Here is a 23,533-nt window from a genome sequence, read left to right on the forward strand (position 1 = left end):
GGGACTGATGTTTCATATCGGCCCCACGGTGGGCGCCAAATGTTCCGTCCGGTTGACCGGGGCGTCTTCGTGCGCGACCTCAACCGTCAGCTAGGGACTCCTTCCCACGGGTTACCTGTGGATTCCTGCAAGAAGAGGACAAAAGGGCGCCCTAGCGGCTGTTTGCACTCCGACGCTCAAGTCAGCTAGCAAGAAACACCAAAACTGGGCACCTCCGTATCTGAGCACCGCGTATGGCACTCTGAAGGTGGTATAAAGAACTGTGTGTTGTGTGTATGTTTTCTCCCTCAGGCAAAGATCTTTCCCCAGTCCCTTGTACGTTACTTCAAGCATGAGCAAGCAACTAAAGAGTTCTCTGGTAAATTTGCCAAAAGTTCGAACCCCGTTCCCAACATTCCTCGCGCTATTTAAACTACCCAAGCATTTAAAGCGCCTTAAAGCACTTTTAATTACAAACGTAACGCACTCATTAAAGCGTTTAATTAGAAAATGTAGCGCATTTAAGACGTTGAAACGCTTGGGAGCCATCATAGTACTTGAACGCTCGAAACGGAAACTGTATTGAATGACTTGATTACCTGACACCTGACGAAAGGGTGTTTCTATTCCGACCTGGCTGTCGTACACGTGGAGGGCCTCACGACGCCATGATCCCATCTGGGGGCGATTCTGCCCATCTGGGGACGTTTCTACGTGTGAGCCCTCCTGCCTGGGAGTGCTACTGTGCTAGGGGTGACTTTTTGGGTGCCAACTCATGCCCCCAATCATCTAGTCACTCACTTTGAGAGCGTATTTGCCTTCCTCTTGTACCCTGCACCCGGCTGCCCTGGGCGTGACCTTCCTCTTGAGTCGTATCTGTCCCAAAGGCGTCTCTGGGGCGGCAGGGGTACTTCTCGAGTCAGGCTGCCCTACACTGGTGTTGTTGCTATGGCCTTGAAGCCACCTTACACACCTCTTTATTGTTGTTCCCTGGTTATCCAGGGTTTGGGGCTTTCCCACGGCGCCGCCCCCTCCATGGTCTTTCCTACCCATGGGTATCGGGGAGCAACGCTGTGGTCACCTTGTCCTTGTGCGATTCCATCTGGCGGTGCCCTGGTTGGGCGACGCCTTCATCTAGGCGACGCCTTGCCTTGGCAACGCCTTGTGTTGACTTTGGCTCCAGGTGTTGACTTTGACGTTGACTTAGTCAACGCCCGGATACGGGACGGTACAATATATGATTCTGAAATTTGATATGCAAGATATTCAAGATCTTAGCTAAAATCTGGCTTTGGAATCACTCAAAACGCATAAACCAATTTTTTTTAATAAGTTTTGCAATTTTGTTGTTCAGTTACTCCAGCTGTAGCGCCTCAGATTTGCACACTGATTTTAAAAGATTTATCATTTTTTTTCTGTTGATTCTTTTGGACTAATTTTTTTTTGTCCTTTCTATAACCCTTCAAACTTGCATATTCCAGAGAATCAAAATTTTCCTATGAGTGAAAATATTTTTCTGGAACAAAACAGCCAGCACAGAAAATTTGAAACAGGGGATTCTGGAAACTGGAAACAAAAACAGCAAGATAGCCAAATTTAAACACAATAGAATTTGCGAAATAGAATTTCTGTAGGATCTAAACACAAATAGGAACTCAAACTAAAATTAAAAAGGCACCAAAAGATCAAAGAACAGCAGATTCAAAGCAATTAAAGATACCCAAAATCAAGAAACAATCAAGCCAAATAAAGGACTACTAAGAATTGTTGACATTGTGGATGAACATGACTTGACAAAACATATATGGATTCAGAAATTAAAGACTCAAAAGCATAATATGAACCAAATAAGAAAGCAATAAAGACTCAAATTCCTAAAAGAAAAACAGCAACTCAAGGTGTATGGAATCCTATCACAATTTGCACAAGAAATTGTTCAAGATCAATTGAACAAAAGTGCTTCAGTTGGATCTTCCAAATAGCACACCAAAACAAATTAAAATGCAAAAAACAGCAAAACAATTATGGAAATAAGATGAACAACATGAAATAAAGAAGAACTAGAAATGGAAAGACCAAAAGCAACTCATCTTGAAGAACCCAAGCTCATGATACCAAATGATGGCAAATTTCATGAAGGTCTTCTTGAATCATGTAAGATATGGTGCGGAAGCTATGGATGTGTGTGTGCAAGATCCTCCTAAGAGTGGTGTTGATCTTGAAGGTGCATGAGGTGTATGAATATTGGGAGGTTCGGCCAGCCCAAGGAGAAGTGAAGGATGTGAAGTTTAGAGCCTAGAGTTCTAGGGAGAAGCAAAGCTTGGCACAAAATGGCAGCATAACTTTACTCACAATAAACTTGAAAATACAAGGTGTAGGCTCCTCCTTTTATAGGCTAAGGAGGACCATAATGCAACCCTAATGCTAGCCAAATGAAATGTAAATGTGAAGCACATGGGTGCACATGGCACATGGGTGCACAAATGAGCACATGGGGAGGGGTGTGTCTAGTTTTTATGCTCACCCCCTCCATGGGCTTTCTGGACCGGCCTTGGTAAATTTAGAGGTTTTTTTAGAAACTCTAAGTTTACCTAGGTTGGTGTTTTAGGTGCCAAAATTAATTCTAAGAAAATTACAAATGAAGTTCCGATGCTAATTTTGACAAGAAATTAAAGTCTACTCTACACTAGAGTTTATGGCATTTGAACAAGTAAAAGAACGTCTTCTTGGATCCTCTTGGCCATAACTCTATGGTTGGCCCAAATCTATCCTTTGGTGGGCTTGCATGTGGGCTTGTGCTTGGGCCTCTTCCATCAACGACGAGGCATCGTTCTTCGTTGAACTTCCTCCTTATTTGTCGCACAGGGCGAACCTTGGCGTCCATGGTAAGATGGTGGCACAAAAAATCTAGGTCGATGCCTGACATGTCCGCCGCAGTCCACACGAATGCATCTAGGTGGCGCGAGATCACCGCAGCTACCTCTTCTCGTTCTTCCAGGTTCAAGAAGCGTCCTAATTTGAACACCTTACCCCCTATCTGTCTTTCCACCACGTTGTCTACTGGTTGGGGTTGCTCATTTTGTACGTTCTCTGAGCGGGACTCATTCATGGAGTCCTCTTCTATAGGCGTCGCCCAATTGGATGCATCGAGCATCGCCTCCTCTGACTCTTCTTCCGTGGGCGAGGCCTCTCCGTATACTTCTTCCATTGGCGAGGTGTCACTGTATCTTTCTTCTGTGCATGCATCTTCTATAGGCTCGCCCCTGCATGTATGGCCTTGACAAGCGTGGACTCTGCGGACGTCACCTCCTGCACTAGTTCTAACTCTACTTGCGAAGCTAAAACTGCTGGTCGTTCAATCACCATGACCATGCCTCTCTTTGTCTTCAGGCTATTTTCATAGCACTTACGGGCCTCTTCCTGATCTGACTTGATTACGATTACTTTGCCACTAAGATCTGGTAGCTTCATCTTCATGTGGCGTGTGGAGGACACTGCCCTTAATCTGTTCAAGGCAGGTCTGCCTAACAAGCTGTTGTAGGCTGAGTTGGCGTTAACCACCAAGTACCGGATGCTCTCTGTGCGCGACGTCACTCCATCAATGAACGTCGTCCTCAGTTTCAGGTAACCATGTACCTCCACTAGGTTATCTGCGAACCCATACAAGCATCCAGTATAGGGTCTCAGCAGGTCGGGGGATAAATGTAGCTTGTTGAAGGTCGACCAAAACATGACGTCTACAGAACTGCCTTGGTCGACGAGAACCCTATATACCTTTCTTCCTACTGTGACTATTGAAATGACAACGAGGTCATTATCGTGTGGGATGTCATCCCGCAAGTCAGCCCTTGTGAAAACGAGGTCTGACTCCCATAGGTCATCCGAAAATTCCTCAGCAACTGAACTTACTGACCTCACATATTTCTTACGTTGAGAGGCGGTGGGTCCTCCTCCGGAAAAGCTGCCAGAAATGGTGTGTACTTCTCCGTGAGTCAGTATTTCGTGCGCTTGACCTTCCTCTGGTGTCGCCGTGGCCATTGTTGTAGTAGACCCAGCGAGATAATCTTTTAGGAAACCATTCTTCACAAGCTCATCCAACTGATAGCCCAGCAGCAAGCAGTTGTTAATATGGTGCCCAAACGCCTCGTGAAACTCGCACCACGACTCCTTGTGAGGTCCCAGCACTTTGTCAGACTTCACCGGTGGCCTTAACCTGTCAGCTATGTTGGGCACCACCATGAGGTCTTTAAGTTCCACCACAAAATTGTGCCTTAGAGGTCTATTTCCCTCTCTCCTTACTTCTGCTCGACCCCTAGGCTGGGCCCTCCTTGCCTCGTAGGTGCGCTTCCTGTCTTGGTTCTTTCTTTCTGTGGCGGCTTCGTGGACCCTAGCAGGTTGTGTGCGCATTTGCGCTCTTGGACGTGTGGGTGCAGCAGTCGTGCAGTTCTCGTATGCCTCACCCTCAGAGGCAATGTGTTCTACCGCCCGACGCCTTACTTCAGCAAAAGTCTTGGGGCGGCTGCGATTGAGTGACTTGCTGAAGGACCCAGGACACACGCCTTTCCTGAATGCGTACACGATCATGGGTTCGTCTGTGGTACCCACCTTCACCACTTGCACCCCGAAGCGGCTTATGTACTTTTACAGGGTCTCACCTTGATACTGCTTCACGTTCAATAGGTCGTACGAAACTGGGGGTGGGGCCCTGTTAGCTAGATACTGCTCTTTGAATAGCCGCGAGAGCTGTGTGAAAGACGTGATGTGACCCTCTGGGAGGCTGATGAACCAATCCATGGCCATCCCAGTCAAAGTGCTCATGAAGAGTTTGCACCTTACGGCATCAAAACCGCCTACCAGCATCATCTGCATGTAGAACGCAGTGAGGTGCGCCTCAGGGTCCTCCATCCCTGTGAAGGTTACTTTGGGCCCCGTGAATGTGTTGGGGATTGTTGTCTCTAGGATCTCCTATGAGAATGGTGTTGAGAATTCTCTTGGTGGGGTGCCAGTCTCAGGCTCGTCTACGTCGCGCCATCCGCGGTGTAGCTGCTCGTTGGCGCGGTGGAGCTCATCGTTTCTCGCCTGATATGCTGTGAGATCCGCCTGCATGCGCTCCTACTCCGCTTTTGATGCTGCCATTGCTTCTTGAAACCCTTGCATCATTCCCATGAGTTTTTGCATGGTCATCTCTTCACTCCTAGCGCGTGCGGGTCTCATGTTCGTGGTTTCTGGAAGCCTTCTTGACTATCTGTGATTTGAGAACTGGAATTGGGTTGGAAACTGCAACTGGAACTGGAAAACTGTGTTATGGGACTGATGTTTTATATCGGCCCCACGGTGGGCGCCAAATGTTCCCGCCGGTTGACCAAGGTTGTCTTTATGTGTGGCTTGTCCTCACGAGCTAGGGCACCTTCGTTCTACTCCGTTCGTGAGTACCTGAAAAGAAGTGAACAAAGGGGTCGTTTTCACTCCGACGATCAAGTCAGCTGGTGAGAAACATCAAAGGGTGACGCACCTCCGTATCAAACACCGTGACTGGATGCTCTGAAGGTGGTCGAAATACTGAATAGCTAGTACTGTGTAACTAATGTTGTGTTGCCCTAATTGTCTGTGCGCACAGTGGGTGCGCCGTGAAACAGCTAGGGTTTTTGGGCTCTGTGTAAACTGTGAGAATTGGGTTAAAACTCGGATCACTTTCAAATATCCCAAGGCCCCTTTTTATACACCTCCTGCATTTAAAGCGCGTTAAAGCACATTGAAAGCATATAAAAATGTGCCTTGAAACATTTGATACGTAAACTAAATTAACGCGTACCTTAGCAAACTTTCACTAAAACATTGATGAACATGTTCTTATTGCCACGTGTTCTTCTGACTTGATCGCTATTCTACGCAGAGGGCCTCACAGCGCCGTAACCCAATTTAGGGTTATTCCATTGTGTGAGTCTTCTTTCCTCGAATTGCATCTGGCGCGTGGGGTGGCTCTCTGGGTGCCAACTCATGCACCCCCCCCTTGCCTGACCTCTAGTCATTCTCCCTGGGAGTGTATCTACCTTCCTCTCGCACCATGAACCTGGTTCACCCCCGGGCATGACCCTCTCATGGGTCGTATCTATCCCGGGGTCTCCCTAAGGTGGTGTGGGTACTTCACGAGTCAGGTTATTCCTTGCTGGTACTAGAACTATGGCCTTGAAGCCACCTTTCTATTTTCTTTGTTACTGCTCTGGGCCATGTCTTAACCTGGCGAAGCTTCAACTTGGCGACGCCTTACATCGGCGATGCCCCAACCTTGCGACGCCTCATCTTGGCGACGCCTTATCCTGACAACGCCCACACCTGGCGACGCCTACATTGGCGACGCCTCAAGCGGTCAATTCGTTGACTTTCTTCCTTGGGTCCCTTGAGGGGCCCCACCATACGTTGACTTTTACTTTAACTTTGACTTTGGTCAAAGCCCGGGGACAGGATGGTACAAATATATATATAATAAATTCATGCAATTACCACAAAAAAACTAGTTTTGAGTCTTTTCATGCTATTTTCTTGTAAATCAATGTCTATCACTATTATAAACTATCTAAAGACTCATTTATCAAATATATACAATATATTCATGCAACTACCACAAAAAAACTAGTGTCGAGTCTTTTCATGCTAATTTCTTGTAAATCAATGTCTATCACTATTATAAACTGATCCGATCGGTCATCGGTAGTCGATGACATCAGCATCAGAGAACCACGTGGACCACTCGCAGGGTGACACGTGGACCAGGTGGCAGAGAGGTAGGGGGACGATCGCCAAGAGAGGTGATCGGTGGTCAGTAGCCAAGTTACCACCGACAGATCAGGCGGCAGAGGGGTCGGGGGATAGATCACCCAGAATGGTGATCGGTGGTCAGTAGCCAAGTGACCACCAGCAGACCAGTTCCCAGACTCGCGCCTGAGGGCAGAGCGCGAGTAGCGAATAAACACTGATCAGTCATCGGGTGTATTGTCATCGGGGTCTCGTGTTACACGCAGTTAAACTGGGACTAAGGTTCCCAGCGAGAGCGTTACGCATGGACCTCGCATGAGCACACCTCAAGGAATCATGCACGAGAGTGGCCTGAGGGAACTAGTAAGCCAGTCGGTGATTGGTGATTCCCTCAACCCATTACGTGCGTGTCATCCCGAAGGGTAAGTCGCCTACGCAGAGAGTGACGTTTGGTGAGTGCGCCTAGACCAGCCACACCCGACGCTCTGCTAAGAGTATGCAATTTACCCAGATAAGAGAAGCATCCTAAGTTACTCCGCAAGGGCGTAACTTAGGCAGACAAAGAGAGGCGCTAGAGCCCTTCCAGTAAGTGACGCGTGTGTGGTTAGATGTGAGTTGCAGGCCTCCACATGTCACCATCTGAGAGGGGCGCGGTCCAGATAAAAGAGCACTCCGTACCGCTAAAGGTACAGACAGGCGCAGCCAAGCGCAGGCATGCGCAGACTCTCACGTTCCCCATTGCTGATTCTGAAGGTACGCTGTCTCTGAAAAGCACGACAGGGTTCTGACACATGCCAGAAAAGCATAACAGAATTCTGTTATGCCCAGAAACAGGGAAAGAGAGATAAAAGGAGGAACCAGAGGGAGAGTGAGAAAAGGAGAGGGAGGAGAAGAAAAACAGAGTGCAAGTTTTTCTCAGATACACATTTTTACTAAGTTTCCAGTTTCTGGTGGTTCTGTTGAACTAACTTGATCGTCGGAGTGCAAACGGCCGCTAGAGGCGCCGTCTGTGTATTTTGCAGGTCACATTTGGAGATCCAAGAGAAGGTTCTGAGGGTGATTCTGCAGGAGACGCAGTCGCGTGGACAGGGCAGAGAGTGCTACGAAGCGATTCCTCCACGTTCGAGTTGCCGGCAGGATCATTTGGCGCCCACCGTGGGGCCCGAGTGAATCGTTGTCCCATATATACCACAGTTTTAAAGCTCACCAGAGTTTTATCAGTTCCTCTGATAGAGAAGATGCCTAGAAACAGACAACCATCACCCGCGCCATCCGCTGATGAAGGAGCTGTGACAATGGCGCAGGTCCTGGAAATGGTGCGCACGCTGCAGGATAACGCAGCAGCGTCGAAAGTCGAACAAGAAAGGATGCAGACGGAGTTGGCCGCGTCGCAAAGCAGGAACGACGAACTGAATCGTGTCAACGAAGAGTTGAGAAGAACGCTGCAGGCGCAGAGGGAGCACGTTGTTGACGAAAGGGTGTCTGGGCATCCTTCACCTCCAAGGGCATTTCCCATGCCATTCTCCCCTAAGATTATGGGAACCATGGTGCCTTCCAACCTGGTGGGGGTAAAAGCGTCGTTCAAAGGGGTAGAAGACCCGGAGGCGCATCTGACGGCATTCCACACCCAGATGATGTTGTCTGGGGGCTCAGACGCTGTATACTGCAAGATGTTCATGAGCACACTGAGCGGAATCGCCATGGAGTGGTTCGTGAGTTTACCGGAAGGGCATATCACGTCGTTCTCTCAGTTCTCGAAGCTCTTCATTGAACAATACATCGTCAACAAGGCGCCTGCAGTGGTGTCCTACGACCTGTTCGACGTACGCCAATACCAAGGGGAGTCGCTGAAAGACTACCTCAACCGTTTTGGAGCTCAAGTGGTTAGACTACCCAGCAAAGATGAAGACATGCTTGTGCACGCGTTTAAGAAGGGAGTGCTGCCTGGCCCTTTCAGTGAGTCTCTCATCAGGAGCCATCCCAGCACCTTTGCAGAGATCCGACGGCGTGCGGTGGCGCTCATAGCGGCAGAAACAGAAGTTTCTGAGAAGAGGGGAAGTGCTGCACCACCCAGACCGCGTGGAGGGCAAGGAAAACCGCAGCAAGCGAGGGTGCATGAGGCCAAAGAGGGGAAGAAGGTGCGGGAAAAACCTCGTCCCTATGCACCAGGCAAAGACCAGAGTAAGGGGCGTGCAAGGGAGAATAACGCGCCCCCAAGATACAACTTCATGGTGGGGTTGGCGGACCTCATCGCCCTTCCTGCCGTAGCAGCAAGACTACGAGTACCAGAGAAGACAGACAAGGTACTCGGAAGGAAAAAGAATGAATGGTGTGAGTTTCATCAGGCCTTTGGACATACACTTCATTCCTGTTTGGCGCTGGGACACCAACTGGCAGAGTTGGTGAAGTCTGGGTTTCTAGCAGATTACCTGCGTGAGCCACAGGGTGATCGCGCGTCAGGATCCCAAACTGGAGAGCAACAGCATGAAGTCCCTGTGCATGGGGAAGTGCAGACGATCGCTGGAGGCTTCTCTGGTGGGGGATGCACAGCTTCACAAAGAAGGAGATACACTCGATCTGTGATGGCGGTAGATGCAGTGGATGAGAGTCATTACCCTGAGGTGGACATCGTCTTCAGGAAGGCTGACCTACGAGACGTTGTCCCACACGACAACGACCATGTGGTCATTTCTCTCATCACAGCAGGAAGACGAGTGCATAGAGTACTCGTGGATCAAGGAAGCTCGGCGGATGTCATGTTCTGGCCAACGTTCAACAAGCTACAGTTGTCCCCTGATCAGTTGAGACCGTATACTGGTTGTCTCTACGGTTTCGCAGGGGACCAGGTAGAAGTGCGGGGATACATCGAGCTGAGGACAACGTTCACCGACGGAACGGCAGCCCGCACGGAAAGGATAAAGTACCTGGTGGTGAACGCCCCTTCCGCGTACAATGTCCTGCTGGGGAGGCCAACGCTCAATAGACTGGGCGCAATACCATCGACAAGGCATATGAAGTTGAAGCTGCCGTCGATGGAAGGGGCCGTGATAACCATCAAATCGGATCAGGCTGAGGCAAGACGCTGTTATGAGAACAGTTTGAAGCAAAAAAGAAGTGTGTGCCACGTCACCACAAAACCACCACCAGGCGTGCGCGGAGAGCGATTGGCGGTCAGGGAGACACAAGGCACGATCACTCCTCGCGAGTCAGGGATCGCGAGAGCGGTCATTGCCAGTGAGAGGAGGCCCCACCCAGCTGAAGGATGGGTCGAGGTGGACATCAGGGGAAGAAAATTCAAGCTGGGGGGATCCCTCGTTGAAGAAGAGCGAAGGCTGATCATGGGTGTGATCGAGGAGCACATGAATGCCTTTGCATGGTCATCATCCGACATGCCAGGAATCGACCCCGATTTCCTCTGCCATCGTCTATCAATGGACCCCATGGTTCGACCGGTACGGCAGAGAAGAAGGAAATTCAACGAGGAGAAGAGGAAGGTGATCCACGACGAAGCGCAGAAGCTCCTTGTCGCAGGGCATATCAGAGAAATCCAGTACCCCGAGTGGCTAGCGAATGTGGTACTGGTGCGGAAGGCAAGCGGCAAATGGAGAATGTGCGTGGACTTCACTGACCTCAATAAGGCCTGCCCCAAGGATTCTTACCCTTTACCCAGTATAGATGCTCTAGTCGATAGCGCCTCGGGGGGAAAGCTACTCAGCTTCTTGGACGCTTTCTCAGGGTATAATCAGATCAGGATGCACCCAATGGACGAATGCAAGACCGCGTTTATGACGGAACGGTCTTGCTACTGCTACAAGGTCATGCCATTCGGGTTGAAGAATGCGGGGGCTACCTACCAGCGGCTCATGGATAGGGTGCTCTCGCCCATGCTGGGAAGGAACGTGCACGCCTATGTAGATGACATGGTGGTTACGTCCCAAGAGAAGAAGCATCATGCAGCTGATCTGGAAGAGCTATTCACCACCATTGCCAAGTATGGGCTGAAGCTCAACCCTGAGAAATGCATATTCGGTGTAGAGGCTGGGAAGTTTTTGGGCACCCTCTTAACAGAGCGAGGAATCGAAGCTAACCCGGAGAAGTGTGCGGCGATCGTGGCGATGAGGAGCCCAACGACGGTGAAGGAGGTGCAGCAGCTCACCGGCCGCTTGGCAGCACTGTCCCGGTTTATGTCTGCTGGTGGGGAGAAAGGTCACCCATACTTCCAGTGTCTCAAGCGCAACAGCAGATTTCTCTGGACGCAGGAGTGCGAGGAGGCCTTCATTAAGTTGAAGGGATATCTGGCAAGCCCACCAGTCTTGCGAAAGCCCCAGGTAGGCATCCCTCTCCGTCTATACTTTGCTGTTACGGAGAGGGCAGTCAGTTCAGTCCTGGTGCAAGAGCTGGACCAGGCCCAGAGGCCTGTTTATTTCGTCAGCAAGGTGCTGCAAGGCCCTGAAACCAGGTACCAGGCCCTCGAGAAGGCTGCTCTAGCGGTGGTATTCTCAGCCAGAAGACTCAGGCATTATTTCCACAGCTTCACAGTGGTGGTTATGACTGATCTGCCTATCCAGAATGTATTGAAGAAACCTGATGTGGCAGGAAGGATGGTCAAGTGGGCAGTGGAATTATCGGAATTCGATATTCAGTACGAGCCCCGAGGACCGATCAAGGGGCAGGTGTTCGCGGACTTCGTAGTCGAGCTATCATCCATCGCGACACCTGCAGAAGGGCTAGATTTTCGATGGGTGTTATCGGTGGATGGCTCCTCTAATCAGCAAGGAAGCGGTGCTGGGGTCATCCTGGAAGGGCCAAACGGGGTACTGATTGAGCAGTCCCTCCGTTTCGCCTTCAAAGCTAGCAACAATCAGGCGGAGTACGAGGCCCTGATCGCGGGAATGTTGCTAGCAAGGGAAATGGGAGCAAGAAATCTGCTGGCCAAGAGCGATTCGTTACTGGTCACCGGGCAGGTTACCGGGGAGTTCCAAGCAAAGGACCCCCAGATGGCAGCCTACCTGGAGTATGTGCAGCTCCTGAAGACGTCTTTCGCCGAGTTTGAGTTAGTGCATGTACCAAGAGAGCAGAACGCCCGAGCAGACCTGCTTGCCAAGCTGGCCAGCTCGGGCAAAGGGGGGAAGCAGAGGACTGTCATTCAGGAGACCCTGAAGGTGCCGCGCGCGTTCGTATCAGACAACCAGGTGCTTCATGTATACAAGTCAATGGAGCGTCTAACGATCGGTCATCGGTCGTTGACTCAAGAGACGCTGAGAGCGCCGAGGGTGAGATCGCGACCCTCAAAGATCGGTGAGTTGATGGAGGTCCACGCGGAGAAGGAACCCCATACCTGGATGACGCCATACCGGCTATACTTAGAAGATGGTGTGCTCCCGCTCGATCTGGCAGAGGCCAAAAGAATAAAGAGGGGTTCAAGTAAGTTTACTCTCATAGATGGAAGCCTATTTAGATTTGGATTTTCTCACCCTGTGCAGATCTGTGTACACGGCGAGCAGTGCACCAGACTCATGTCTGAGCTGCACGAGGGGGTGTGCGGAAGCCATGTGGGTGGTCGCGCTTTGGCAAGTAGAGTACTCCGCGCGGGGTACTACTGGCCGAAGCTGAAGGAGGATTGCATAAGGTTTGCTCAGCGATGCAAACAATGTCAGCTGCATGCAGATTGGCACAAGGCGCCCCCTGAGGAGTTGAGGTCCATCCATAGCCCGTGGCCATTCCATACATGGGGGATTGACATCCTAGGACCTTTTCCCCTGGCGACAAGGCAGATGAAGTTCCTCATTGTGGCCATCGAATATTTCACTAAGTGGGTGGAGGCAGAGCCAGTTGCACACATCACTGCACAGAAAGTCGAACACTTCGTCTGGAAGAACATTGTCTGCCGCTTCGGAATACCCAAGAGGCTGGTTTCTGACAATGGCACCCAGTTCACCAGTCATCAGTTGAGAAAGATGTGTGAAGAGCTAAAGATACAACAGGTTTTCGCATCAGTGGAGCACCCACAAACAAATGGGCAGGTGGAGTCAGCAAATCGAGTGCTGCTCAGGGGGCTGAAGCGGAGGCTAGACAAGGCCAAAGGAGGCTGGGCAGAGGAGGTCCCCAGAATTGTGTGGTCTTACCACACCACCCCACAGTCCAGCACCCATGAGACACCCTTCAGCCTTGTCTATGGGACAGACGCCATGATTCCTGTAGAGATACAGGAGAGCTCCCCCAGATTTTTGAACTTCATTGCTGAAAAGTCCAATGAAGAGCGTAAGGTGAATCTAGATTTGCTAGACGAAGTGCGAGAGGAGGCCAGAGTCAGTGCTGAAGCCGTGAAGAGAAGAGTAGAGCGGAGGCACAACTCTAAAGTGAGGCCCAGGCGCTTCTGGGAAGGTGATCTGGTGATGAGAAAGGCGCATCAGAATGACATGCAGAATAAGTTATCCCCGAAGTGGACAGGCCCGTACAGAGTGGTGGAGACATTAGAGAACGGAGCCTATCGCCTAGAGACTTTGGAGGGAGGAGCAATCCCCAGAACGTGGAACGCCACCCATTTAAAATTTTATTTCAGTTAAAATTGTACGGTAATGGCGTTCTCACGCTAAAAGGCACATGCTTTGTTTGTGGTGGAAACAGTTGAACAGACAAGGGTGGCACTCTTTTCCCTAAAGAGGGTTTTTAACGAGGCCACCCAATTAGAGAAAAATTTCCAGCATATAAAGTGTTCTCAAGTATTAAGGTTAAAATCCTCCTTGCCCCAGGTGCAAGTGCAGGTGATTGGTTAGGCCCTACTTGCCCTAGGCGCAAGTGCTGGCACCGATCTGAGTCTTCCTCACCCCAGGTGTGAGCGCAAGCAGAAAGGTTTGAAAGGCCAGGGATGCTAGTAAGACCAAGAGAAGGAAAGGAAAGGTTTTGACAAAACGTCCTTACCCACTTGGCATGCACTAATATTGGCCCAGTAAAACTCTCAGTCAGAAAACCTTTCTCACCCCAGGAGTGAGACAGGGAGTGAGCGACTCAACCCGCCAAAGGGTGATGACCTCGGGGAAAGGGAAAGGGGTTAGCGAGAAACACTTCCTCTTCCCCAAGATGAGGCCTCACTTTGAGCAATCGATGTCAAGGTCCTTTATGCACTTAGCGCTAGAGCGACAGAGAAAGCTAAGTAAGGACTAAAGAGCGATCACCGATGAGTCGTCAGTAATTGGCTAGTAGTACAAAGCAGCGCACGAGAACTGTCAAACACCAAGCTGAGGGAACAGCCATTCGAGATCAAGCAGATCGCGCTAAGCCTGAGTTGGTTAACACTTAGTCGCGCACAAAGAGTAAGAGAAGCCGATCGCGCTAAGCCTGAGTTGGTTAACACTTAGTCGCGCGCAAAGAGTAAGAGAAGCAGATCGCGCTAAGCCTGAGTTGGTTAACACTTAGTCGCGCGCAAAGAGTAAGAGAAGCCGATCGCGCTAAGCCTGAGTTGGTTAACACTTAGTCGCGCGCAAAGAGTAAGAGAAATAGATCGCGCTAAGCCTAAGCTGTTGACACTTAGTCGTGTGCGAAAGGAAAGGTAAAGCCCAAGATCGCGCTGAACCTAAACTAGCTAACAGTTAGTCGCGCACATAAAGGTAAGTGGAGTCCAAAGAAAGTACAAAGGAAAATCGAGCAATTGAAACCAAGGTATATCACCAGAGATGTTCATACAATTGTCAGTTACAAAGAGTTGAATGGTGCAGAAACATAAGGTTACAGAATGAAACTTTGTACAGAAGAAGTCAAAATTACAAAAGGAAGAGATTCAGGGAGTAGGAGGCCTAAGTTTCCCATCTACTACCGAGTGATGAATGCTGAATTGCGCAAGGTCCAGTTCTGGAAGGACGCAGCGGACTTGCTCGAGCGCCAGCTCGAATCCATCAATGAGGGAATCGACGCCCACGTTCATCAAGTCCTCTTTCTCCGCCTCCAGACTTCGCCTCGAAGCCTCTGCAGCATCCCTCTGCGTGGTAAGGGTAGCAAGGGAGGAGGCAGCTTCAGACAGCTTGCCCACTGCCTCCTCAAGCTTCTTTTCGGCGGCAGCAGTTGCCTCCTTGGCGGCCTTGAGCATCTCCACCCGCTGAGAATCCTGTTGGCGTAGGGAGGAGTTCTCAGCCTGTAACTCCTCCACCATCTGACTCCGTTCGAGCAAAGAGGAATTCTCAGCCTGTAACTCTGCCACCTTCCAGTCCAGAGGACCAACAGTCTGCCCCATCAAGATCTCCATCTTGATGGTCTCCTGGACCTGCAGCAAGTACTCCCTCCTGGCCTTCTCCACCATGCCTCGCATCAGCTCGACAGACCCCTGAGCGGCTTCAAGGTCACTGTGCAGCGACTCGTTGTCGTGCTCAAGTTCCTTCACCCTTTTCTCCAGGGCTTTCTGCTTGCGATGCTGGGTGGAGAACTCCAGCGAGAGCACCACCTGCTTGGCAAGGTGTGCGTCTATCTCCTCCCCGCTCCAGTCGACGAGCTCCCCATTGCTGATGTGCTGTCGCACCATGGAGATAACTCTACTGAAGTTCTCATGGTTGGCTCCAGTGTTGCTTGGGCGCGAGCCAGACCCACCATGTTCAACATTGGCGGTGGAGATTGTCGTTGGAGGCGGGGCACACTCTTTTTGAGCAGAAACACCCCCAGCAGGGTGAGCGGATGGACCAGGTGATTGGCCTGCTGGGGAGGAAGTTGGCGGTTGAGAGGTTGGGGGCGATTTTTGGCCAGGAGAAGGTGGGCATGCGGGCTCTGGGGCCGGTCGGGTAGGGGGAGAGTGAGGTGGTGAACCTTCCTCTACCTCTACCACCTCTATCCCTCCAGGCTGGAGAGACGAGACCCCCTCAGCCACTGCTTTCTTTCTCTGGCGGTGAATGAGGGGGGAGCCTGAGCTTTCCTCTTCCACTGAGGCAGCGGCAGCAGCCGGTACCAGCGAAGAAGCCTTCACCAGCCTTTTCCTTTTTTTCCCTTGCTCGGGGCCTTCGGCTGGCGCGACCGAGAGCGGATGGGCTTCGATTGGCTCGGTGGTGGAAGAGGAAGAGCCAGTCCCTTTGGCCACTCGGCGTTTAGCGAGCTCCAACACCGCCAACCTCCTATCTTTCCCTGACATTGAATCTGCATAGGCAAGAAAGAGGAAATTTAGACAGCTAAAAGACGCAAGCAAGGTGAAAAGTATGAGAGCATGCATGAGGAGGTATAAATGTCCTAAGGGGCGGCAGAGAAGGAACTACCTATATATTTCTTCAGGGAAACCACATCAAACTCATCCTTGATGAGGCGAGCGGAGTCATACTTAGCCCCCAGGAGCAGCCCACACAGCTCGCGCTCGTAAGGGGCCATGGTCTCGAGGTCCTTGGGTTTTTTAAATTGAACCTGGGGAACCCAGTAGAGGGGGTACCCCTCGAGCAGATGAGGGCTTTGTGGGGTGGCGGATATCATATAAAATCTGCCCTTCCAGTCTTTGAAGGACTGTTGGTACAGGCCCAGAAGCACCCGTCCAGCAACCCCGTTCAGGCTGACCCAGAACCTGTCCCCTGGTTTCTTCGCCTCAAAGAAGTAGAGGAACACCTCCACCGAGGCGTTGTGCCCAAAGTGGTTGCACTGAATCTGAAACGCCCGGATGAAGGCCCAGGCATTGGGGTGGAGTTGGCAGGGCGCGACGTTCAACTCCATCATCAGCTCTTTCTCGAAGAAGGTGAAGGGGAGTCGCAGCCTCAACCTTTTGAAGATTGCGGAGTAAACAAAAACGAAGGGCACCCCATTGGTGGCCCTGTCGTCAGCGCAAATGGGCATCCCTCGGGGAGGGATGCGGACTCGGATGTGGAAGTCGTTTTCCCTGTCTATGGAACACGAGGGTTCATCCGGGTCGTGGCTCAGAAGCGAGTTAAGATGGTCCTCAGGTAGCAAGATGGACGTTTCAGATAGCAATGCCAGAGGGGCCCAGTCATAGACTTTGGCGTTGTCATGGAATGAGGTGACAACAGGCGGTGGCGAAGCTGGTGCACTCGCGGAGGGCTGTGCACCAGAAGAAGAGGCAAGGACGCGAGCGGTATGCTTCAAGCGAGCCATCGAGAGATAGCTGCAATGGAGGAAAACGAAGGGTCAGAAATAGAAAGGGAGAGAGTGATGGATGGTTCGGTGAAAAACATAGAGGGGGAATGAGGAAGAAATGCCCAGGTAAAGGAGAAAGAAGGGGAGGCAGAAGTCAAAACGGAAACATGAGAAAAACCCTAGCGCGGGTTGAGAAGAAGAAAAACAGGGACGGTGAATGCATGATAACTAGAATGGTAAATGCAATCAGTAAAGATGACCAAAAGGGGGCCAGGGAAAAGAAAAACCATACCTTTGAATGATCGTAGGAGTATGGGATCACAGAGAATTCGAAGAAAGATGGGTGCGCAGAAGAAAAGTTCGCGGAGAGTTTGGGAGTCAAATGAAGAAGATGGAGGAACAGTGGGAGGGCGCGCCATTTTGAATAAGAGAAGCGCTAGCGACGCACAACGCTGGCCGTTGATGGTGCCACGTGTCGCGAGATTAAGGAAGGAAGCCCAAACGTTAAAGAAGCAGCACGTGAGGTGGCACGTGAGGCGGCCCCACTTGCCACGTGGACTGAGGGCACGACCACTTAGTCTCTTCGCTGAGAACGAGTTCTCGACTCGAGACTGGGGGGCTTGTGATCCGATCGGTCATCGGTAGTCGATGACATCAGCATCAGAGAACCACGTGGACCACTCGCAGGGTGACACGTGGACCAGGTGGCAGAGAGGTAGGGGGACGATCGCCAAGAGAGGTGATCGGTGGTCAGTAGCCAAGTTACCACCGACAGATCAGGCGGCAGAGGGGTCGGGGGATAGATCACCCAGAATGGTGATCGGTGGTCAGTAGCCAAGTGACCACCAGCAGACCAGTTCCCAGACTCGCGCCTGAGGGCAGAGCGCGAGTAGCGAATAAACACTGATCAGTCATCGGGTGTATTGTCATCGGGGTCTCGTGTTACACGCAGTTAAACTGGGACTAAGGTTCCCAGCGAGAGCGTTACGCATGGACCTCGCATGAGCACACCTCAAGGAATCATGCACGAGAGTGGCCTGAGGGAACTAGTAAGCCAGTCGGTGATTGGTGATTCCCTCAACCCATTACGTGCGTGTCATCCCGAAGGGTAAGTCGCCTACGCAGAGAGTGACGTTTGGTGAGTGCGCCTAGACCAGCCACACCCGACGCTCTGCTAAGAGTATGCAATTTACCCAGATAAGAGAAGCATCCTAAGTTACTCCGCAAGGGCGTAACTTAGGCAGACAAAGAGAGGCGCTAGAGCCCTTCCAGTAAGTGACGCGTGTGTGGTTAGATGTGAGTTGCAGGCCTCCACATGTCACCATCTGAGAGGGGCGCGGTCCAGATAAAAGAGCACTCCGTACCGCTAAAGGTACAGACAGGCGCAGCCAAGCGCAGGCATGCGCAGACTCTCACGTTCCCCATTGCTGATTCTGAAGGTACGCTGTCTCTGAAAAGCACGACAGGGTTCTGACACATGCCAGAAAAGCATAACAGAATTCTGTTATGCCCAGAAACAGGGAAAGAGAGATAAAAGGAGGAACCAGAGGGAGAGTGAGAAGAGGGGAGGGAGGAGAAGAAAAACAGAGTGCAAGTTTTTCTCAGATACACATTTTTACTAAGTTTCCAGTTTCTGGTGGTTCTGTTGAACTAACTTGATCGTCGGAGTGCAAACGGCCGCTAGAGGCGCCGTCTGTGTATTTTGCAGGTCACATTTGGAGATCCAAGAGAAGGTTCTGAGGGTGATTCTGCAGGAGACGCAGTCGCGTGGACAGGGCAGAGAGTGCTACGAAGCGATTCCTCCACGTTCGAGTTGCCGGCAGGATCATAAACTATCTAAAGACACATCTATCAAATATATACAATAAACTCATGCAACTACCACAAAAAAACTAGTTTCAAGTCTTTTCATGTTAAATTCTTGTAAACCAATGTATATCACTACTATACACACTCATCTATCAAATATATACAATAAATTCATGCAACTACCATAAAAAACTAATTTCGAGTGTTTTTATGCTAATTTCTTGTAAATCATTGTCTATCACTATTATAAACTATTTAAAGACTCATCTATCAAATATATACAATATATTAATGCAGCTACCACATAAAAACTAGTTTCGAGTGTTTTCATGGTAATTTCTTGTAAATCAATGTCTATCACTATTATAAACTATTTAAAGACTCCTCTATCAAATATATACAATAAATTCATGCAACTACCACAAAAAAACTAGTTTCGAGTCTTTTTATGCTAATTTCTTGTAAATCATTGTCTATCACTATTATAAACTATCTAAAGACTCATCTATCAAACATATACAATAAATTCATGCAACAACCACAAAAAAACTAGTTTCGAGTTTTTTTATGCTAATTTCTTGTAAATCATTGTCTATCACTATTATAAACTATCAGTATGACATGGCAGAAGTCGTGCCTAATTGGTACGACTTCTGCATATGAAGTCGTCCCAATTAGGCATGACTTGCCTAAATTTGTAATTTTTTTTAAACGGACCCCATTTTGGTAAAAACAAAAAAAAATAACTTCATCATAGTCAAAAAAACCAATTTATTTATTACTGCAAAACCATGACATTGCAAATTATTGCTTTCTTCTTTAGAACATTTGTATATAGAAATACATGTTATAATTTTACATGACATTTGTAAATTTATCATATATAACTACTATGTTGGTTATGTTTCAATCACAATATATCAATAGGTGTACTTAAATAATTTATATGTCTTTTCATATGTATTCGTATTTATTAAAAACTATAAATTTATATTTTTACTATAAGTATGCAAATAATAACATTGTTTATTCAATTTAATAAATATATGATAAAAATAAAAAATGTGGATAACATACACCTACCTCTCAATTTTTGGATTTCCAATAGTATATTATAATACTATTAAAAATTAAAATGGGTTGTTAAGTGAATATTTTTTTTTAAAGAGTGTTAAATAAATGTATTAAATGTATTATTTAATACATGAAAATAAATTCATTAAACATGTTATTTTTATGATTTAAACAGTGAATAATAATTAATTACATTGAATATGTTATTCAAACATTTAATACTTATTATTAATAAAAGAGAGGTTATGATGATATTTGTAGCGAAACCTGTTGTCTCATGCAGAACCAAAACCAATGAATGTAAAATTAATTTTTTTTTCTGCAACTAACTAAATATGTTCTTGAAGTCATTAATTATTCGCTTCATTGTTCCTCTTCTAGCTGCTATATATTTGAAGTAAAGAACCTGACTGGAACCCTAAATTGAACTGATTGGAACCGACAACATTTGAAACACAACATCTCTCTACTTTGTGAACATCCTTTTTTTCTTGTTCTTTCAAAGAAAATGACAATGTACGACCCAATGGCAGAGAGCAGCATGGGTCTGACGTCTCTGACGGATTCACTGTCTGTAACGGAGACAGTGAACGGGACACACAATTTTGAGTTGAAGGGTTACTCTCTAACGAAGGGAATGGGCATTGGAAAATTCATTGCAAGCGAGACATTTACAGTGGGAGGGCACCAGTGGACCATATACTTCTACCCAGACGGCAAGATTCCCAGTGACAATGGTGTTTATGTTTCCATCTTTGTGGCACTTGTTTCCGAGGGCGTCGATGTTCGTGCACTGTTCGAACTTAAGTTGCACGACCAAAGCGGCAAAGGGAATCATTTGGTTTACAGCCACTTCGGTCGCAGCCTCGAGAATGGCCCTTACACTATCAAAACCCGTGGCTGCATTTGGTTAGATCGTCTCAACATTTTCTTTGTTTGATGTGTTCATTTCTTTTTTCTTCTCTGAGAACCTTGTGTTATTTTATGAAATGATGGATGATTCAGTGGTTTTGTTGTATGTGTTAGGGGATATAAGCGTTTTTTCAAACGAAAAGATCTGGAGGCATCAACTTTCATCAAGGATGACTGCTTGAAGATCAGTTGTACTGTTGGTGTTCTGGTGATGTCGTGTAGTGATTCTTCTATGTTAAACGCAATACATGTTCCTGAATCTGATATAGGAGAAGATTTAGGGATGATGTTAGATTATGAGGAATTATGTGATGTTACTTTCTCCGTTGGTGGGGAAAGGTTTCGTGCACACAAGCTTATTTTGGGTACTCGGTCAACAGTGTTTCAAACCTGGTTTTCGAATGGGTTAGGAAAGGATGATATGGTGATAGTTCTCAATGACATGGAGTCTAAAGTTTTCAAGGTAGCATGTGCTACTTTGTCAGTTTTAATGTGTAATCTCATACCACTTTTCTTCATTATCTAATGTTTTTCTTGTGTCTATTAGGCTTTGCTTCATTTTATATACAAAGACACTCTAATGGAAGATGAAGAGCTCATTCTGTGGCAATCATGCTCCTATTCTTCAATATCAGAATCATTTCCGGCAAAGTTATTAGCTGCAGCGGAAAAGTTTGACTTGCCAAGATTGAAGCTCATGTGTGAATCAATATTTTGTAGTGACATATCTATATATTCTGTTCCATATATTCTGGTTCTTGCATATCGTTATCGTGCTACTGAGTTGAAGTCCATCTGTCAAAAATTTTGTACTGAAAACTATGATGGTGAGATTTTCTACTTAATTTGTCAAATTGAGTTTTAAGTTCAGAATGTTTTAAACTAAAACATGATTTTTGCATTATTTGTTAATGTTTGGAAGTTGATTCTCATATATTCTTTCATCATTGTCCGTTGCAGCTGTGAAGAAATTTGGTGGTTTGGAGTATCTCAGGAAAAATTGTCCGTTGGTGCGAGCAGAACTCCTAAGCATTGCGGTTGGCTTGGACAAATTTACTGTGGCTGATGATAAGAAATCACCAACCTTAGAAAAAGGTAAAAGTTCAAAGATTCACATTTCTGATGCTTAACAACAACAATCTATTAGGGATTACTTTTAAGATTTGGAATGGTCAATGAAATTAGTTGATTCCAAAGACAAAGATGTACTCTTGATAAAAAAAAAGATATATGTATTACTTACAAGGCTTTTTAAATAAGACGCATACAAGTTTCATAATTTATTTAGAAACTTTCATTCTGCTTATATTTCCTTCAATCTATTATAGAATTAGAACAATATATGAAGAAGTCAATATTTAAATAGAATATAAAATGAACATTTATATAGCTAAATCTTGCAATTCATGCCATTGGTACACTTAATTTTTCATTGATCTTATGGCAACTAGAAAGTTTGATTTTATATGGGAGGAGAGGAAATTCTTTAATTTGAGCAAACAATACATTATTTAATATTTTTGAAATTTAAATAAATTTTTTATTGACGTTGAAACACAATCTTTTATCCTACTTAAATCTTGACAAGTGTTTGAATAAGTAAGCATTTTTTTCGTAATTAAATATGTTTAAATTTTGTTTTCAAGGAGTTTTTTTAAAAAAATAATCTGTTTATTTATCATCAATATTTATGAATATTATTCCTCCTTTTGTATTGTATTTCATAAAATGATTTCTCAAAGTTCGATGACCATATAATATTAACTTGTTTTCACAGCTCCTTTACTTCAAAACAGCTCCTTTACTTCAAATAATTAGGAGCAATTTAACCAGTTGATAACTAAATTTATTGATAAGGAGAAAATACATTAAATTTTACCTTCATTAATAGTGTTTTAAAATTTCTTCACCAAATTACATTTGATTAAGTATTTAGTATGTAATCTTCAAAGACATATTTGATTAAATTATCATTAAGAATTCAAATAAATAACATATTTGGTGGCCATGATGGGTTTTGCCTTCTTTGGTGAGCTAAAATACGAGAGAATCCCTGATTTTTGTGCCTATTATATAAAATGACAGCATATTCTTTATGAAACTACTGTCGGAATAACAAGATTGTGCAAGAAACTAAAGAACTGGGTAGAAAGAATGCACAGTCACTAAAACGTTATGTGGTGAAAGAAGCTTCTCCGACTAATCGGTCTTTGGAAAATAATCCAGAAGAAAAATTAGGAAAGAACATTGAAGATATTTAAGGATCAGTAATGTCTAGTTTAAGACCATTCAGACATACTGGATGATTCTAATAAATTATATTTTGATAATAATAAATGTACAATTAAACTTTCAGACCTTTGAATTTCTTAAATAAAAACATACGTATACCACCTGTCTATCGTTAATAATACATTATACTTAATTAAATGTTCTACACCATGAGATCGTCTAACTACTATAAAAAAAATGTTAATAAAGACCATGCGCAAGTTATTTACTAAGATTTTAATTCAAATTTTGTAGATAGTAACTTTTCAAGATTTCTTTTAACTTTTTTAAAATGTAAAAGTGTTATAATATCTACATTTTTATATGTTTTTTTACGGAGAATAAGTTAGAGTTATCTAAGGTGGACGTTCAAACTATGTAAATGAATCGTGGAACTTTATAGTTGAAAATCGACGGATGATCTAATCGTAAAAGAAATCTCGACGTTTAAATTAGTAAGAAATTTAAGATAATTGATTAAAAAGATGAGTAAAAAAGTATTGAGTTAGCCTAAGAATACCCCTGACTATCGAATATAAAGTCGATTTCTATGAAAACATGGATCTATTACTTTTCAGTATTAGTGAGATATGTGTTAAATGCATGTGGTTTAAATTTACAATGATGATTTATTAACTCTTTCGTGTCACTGGGTAGTACACTATGTTTTTAAGATAATTTTTTT

At 46.6% G+C, this 23,533-nt stretch overlaps 2 protein-coding genes across 2 annotated transcripts; one reads left to right on the forward strand and one right to left on the reverse strand.

Annotated features, from left to right (window-relative positions):
- Positions 1 to 3,228: 3,228 nt before the first annotated feature.
- Positions 3,229 to 4,563, reverse strand: LOC137815799 (uncharacterized). The gene has a single exon (XM_068618911.1). The coding sequence runs from the start codon at positions 4,561 to 4,563 to the stop codon at positions 3,229 to 3,231; it is 1,335 nt and encodes a 444-aa protein (XP_068475012.1).
- A 15,616-nt stretch (positions 4,564 to 20,179) lies between these two features.
- On the forward strand, positions 20,180 to 21,707 carry LOC137815800 (BTB/POZ and MATH domain-containing protein 4-like). The gene is made up of 4 exons (XM_068618912.1): positions 20,180 to 20,574; positions 20,692 to 21,040; positions 21,125 to 21,404; positions 21,538 to 21,707. The coding sequence occupies exons 1-4, from the start codon at positions 20,180 to 20,182 to the stop codon at positions 21,705 to 21,707; spliced, it is 1,194 nt and encodes a 397-aa protein (XP_068475013.1).
- Positions 21,708 to 23,533: the final 1,826 nt, after the last annotated feature.

This window comes from Phaseolus vulgaris, chromosome 1 (assembly GCF_000499845.2).
Source record: "Phaseolus vulgaris cultivar G19833 chromosome 1, P. vulgaris v2.0, whole genome shotgun sequence".
Lineage (NCBI taxonomy): Eukaryota > Viridiplantae > Streptophyta > Magnoliopsida > Fabales > Fabaceae > Phaseolus > Phaseolus vulgaris.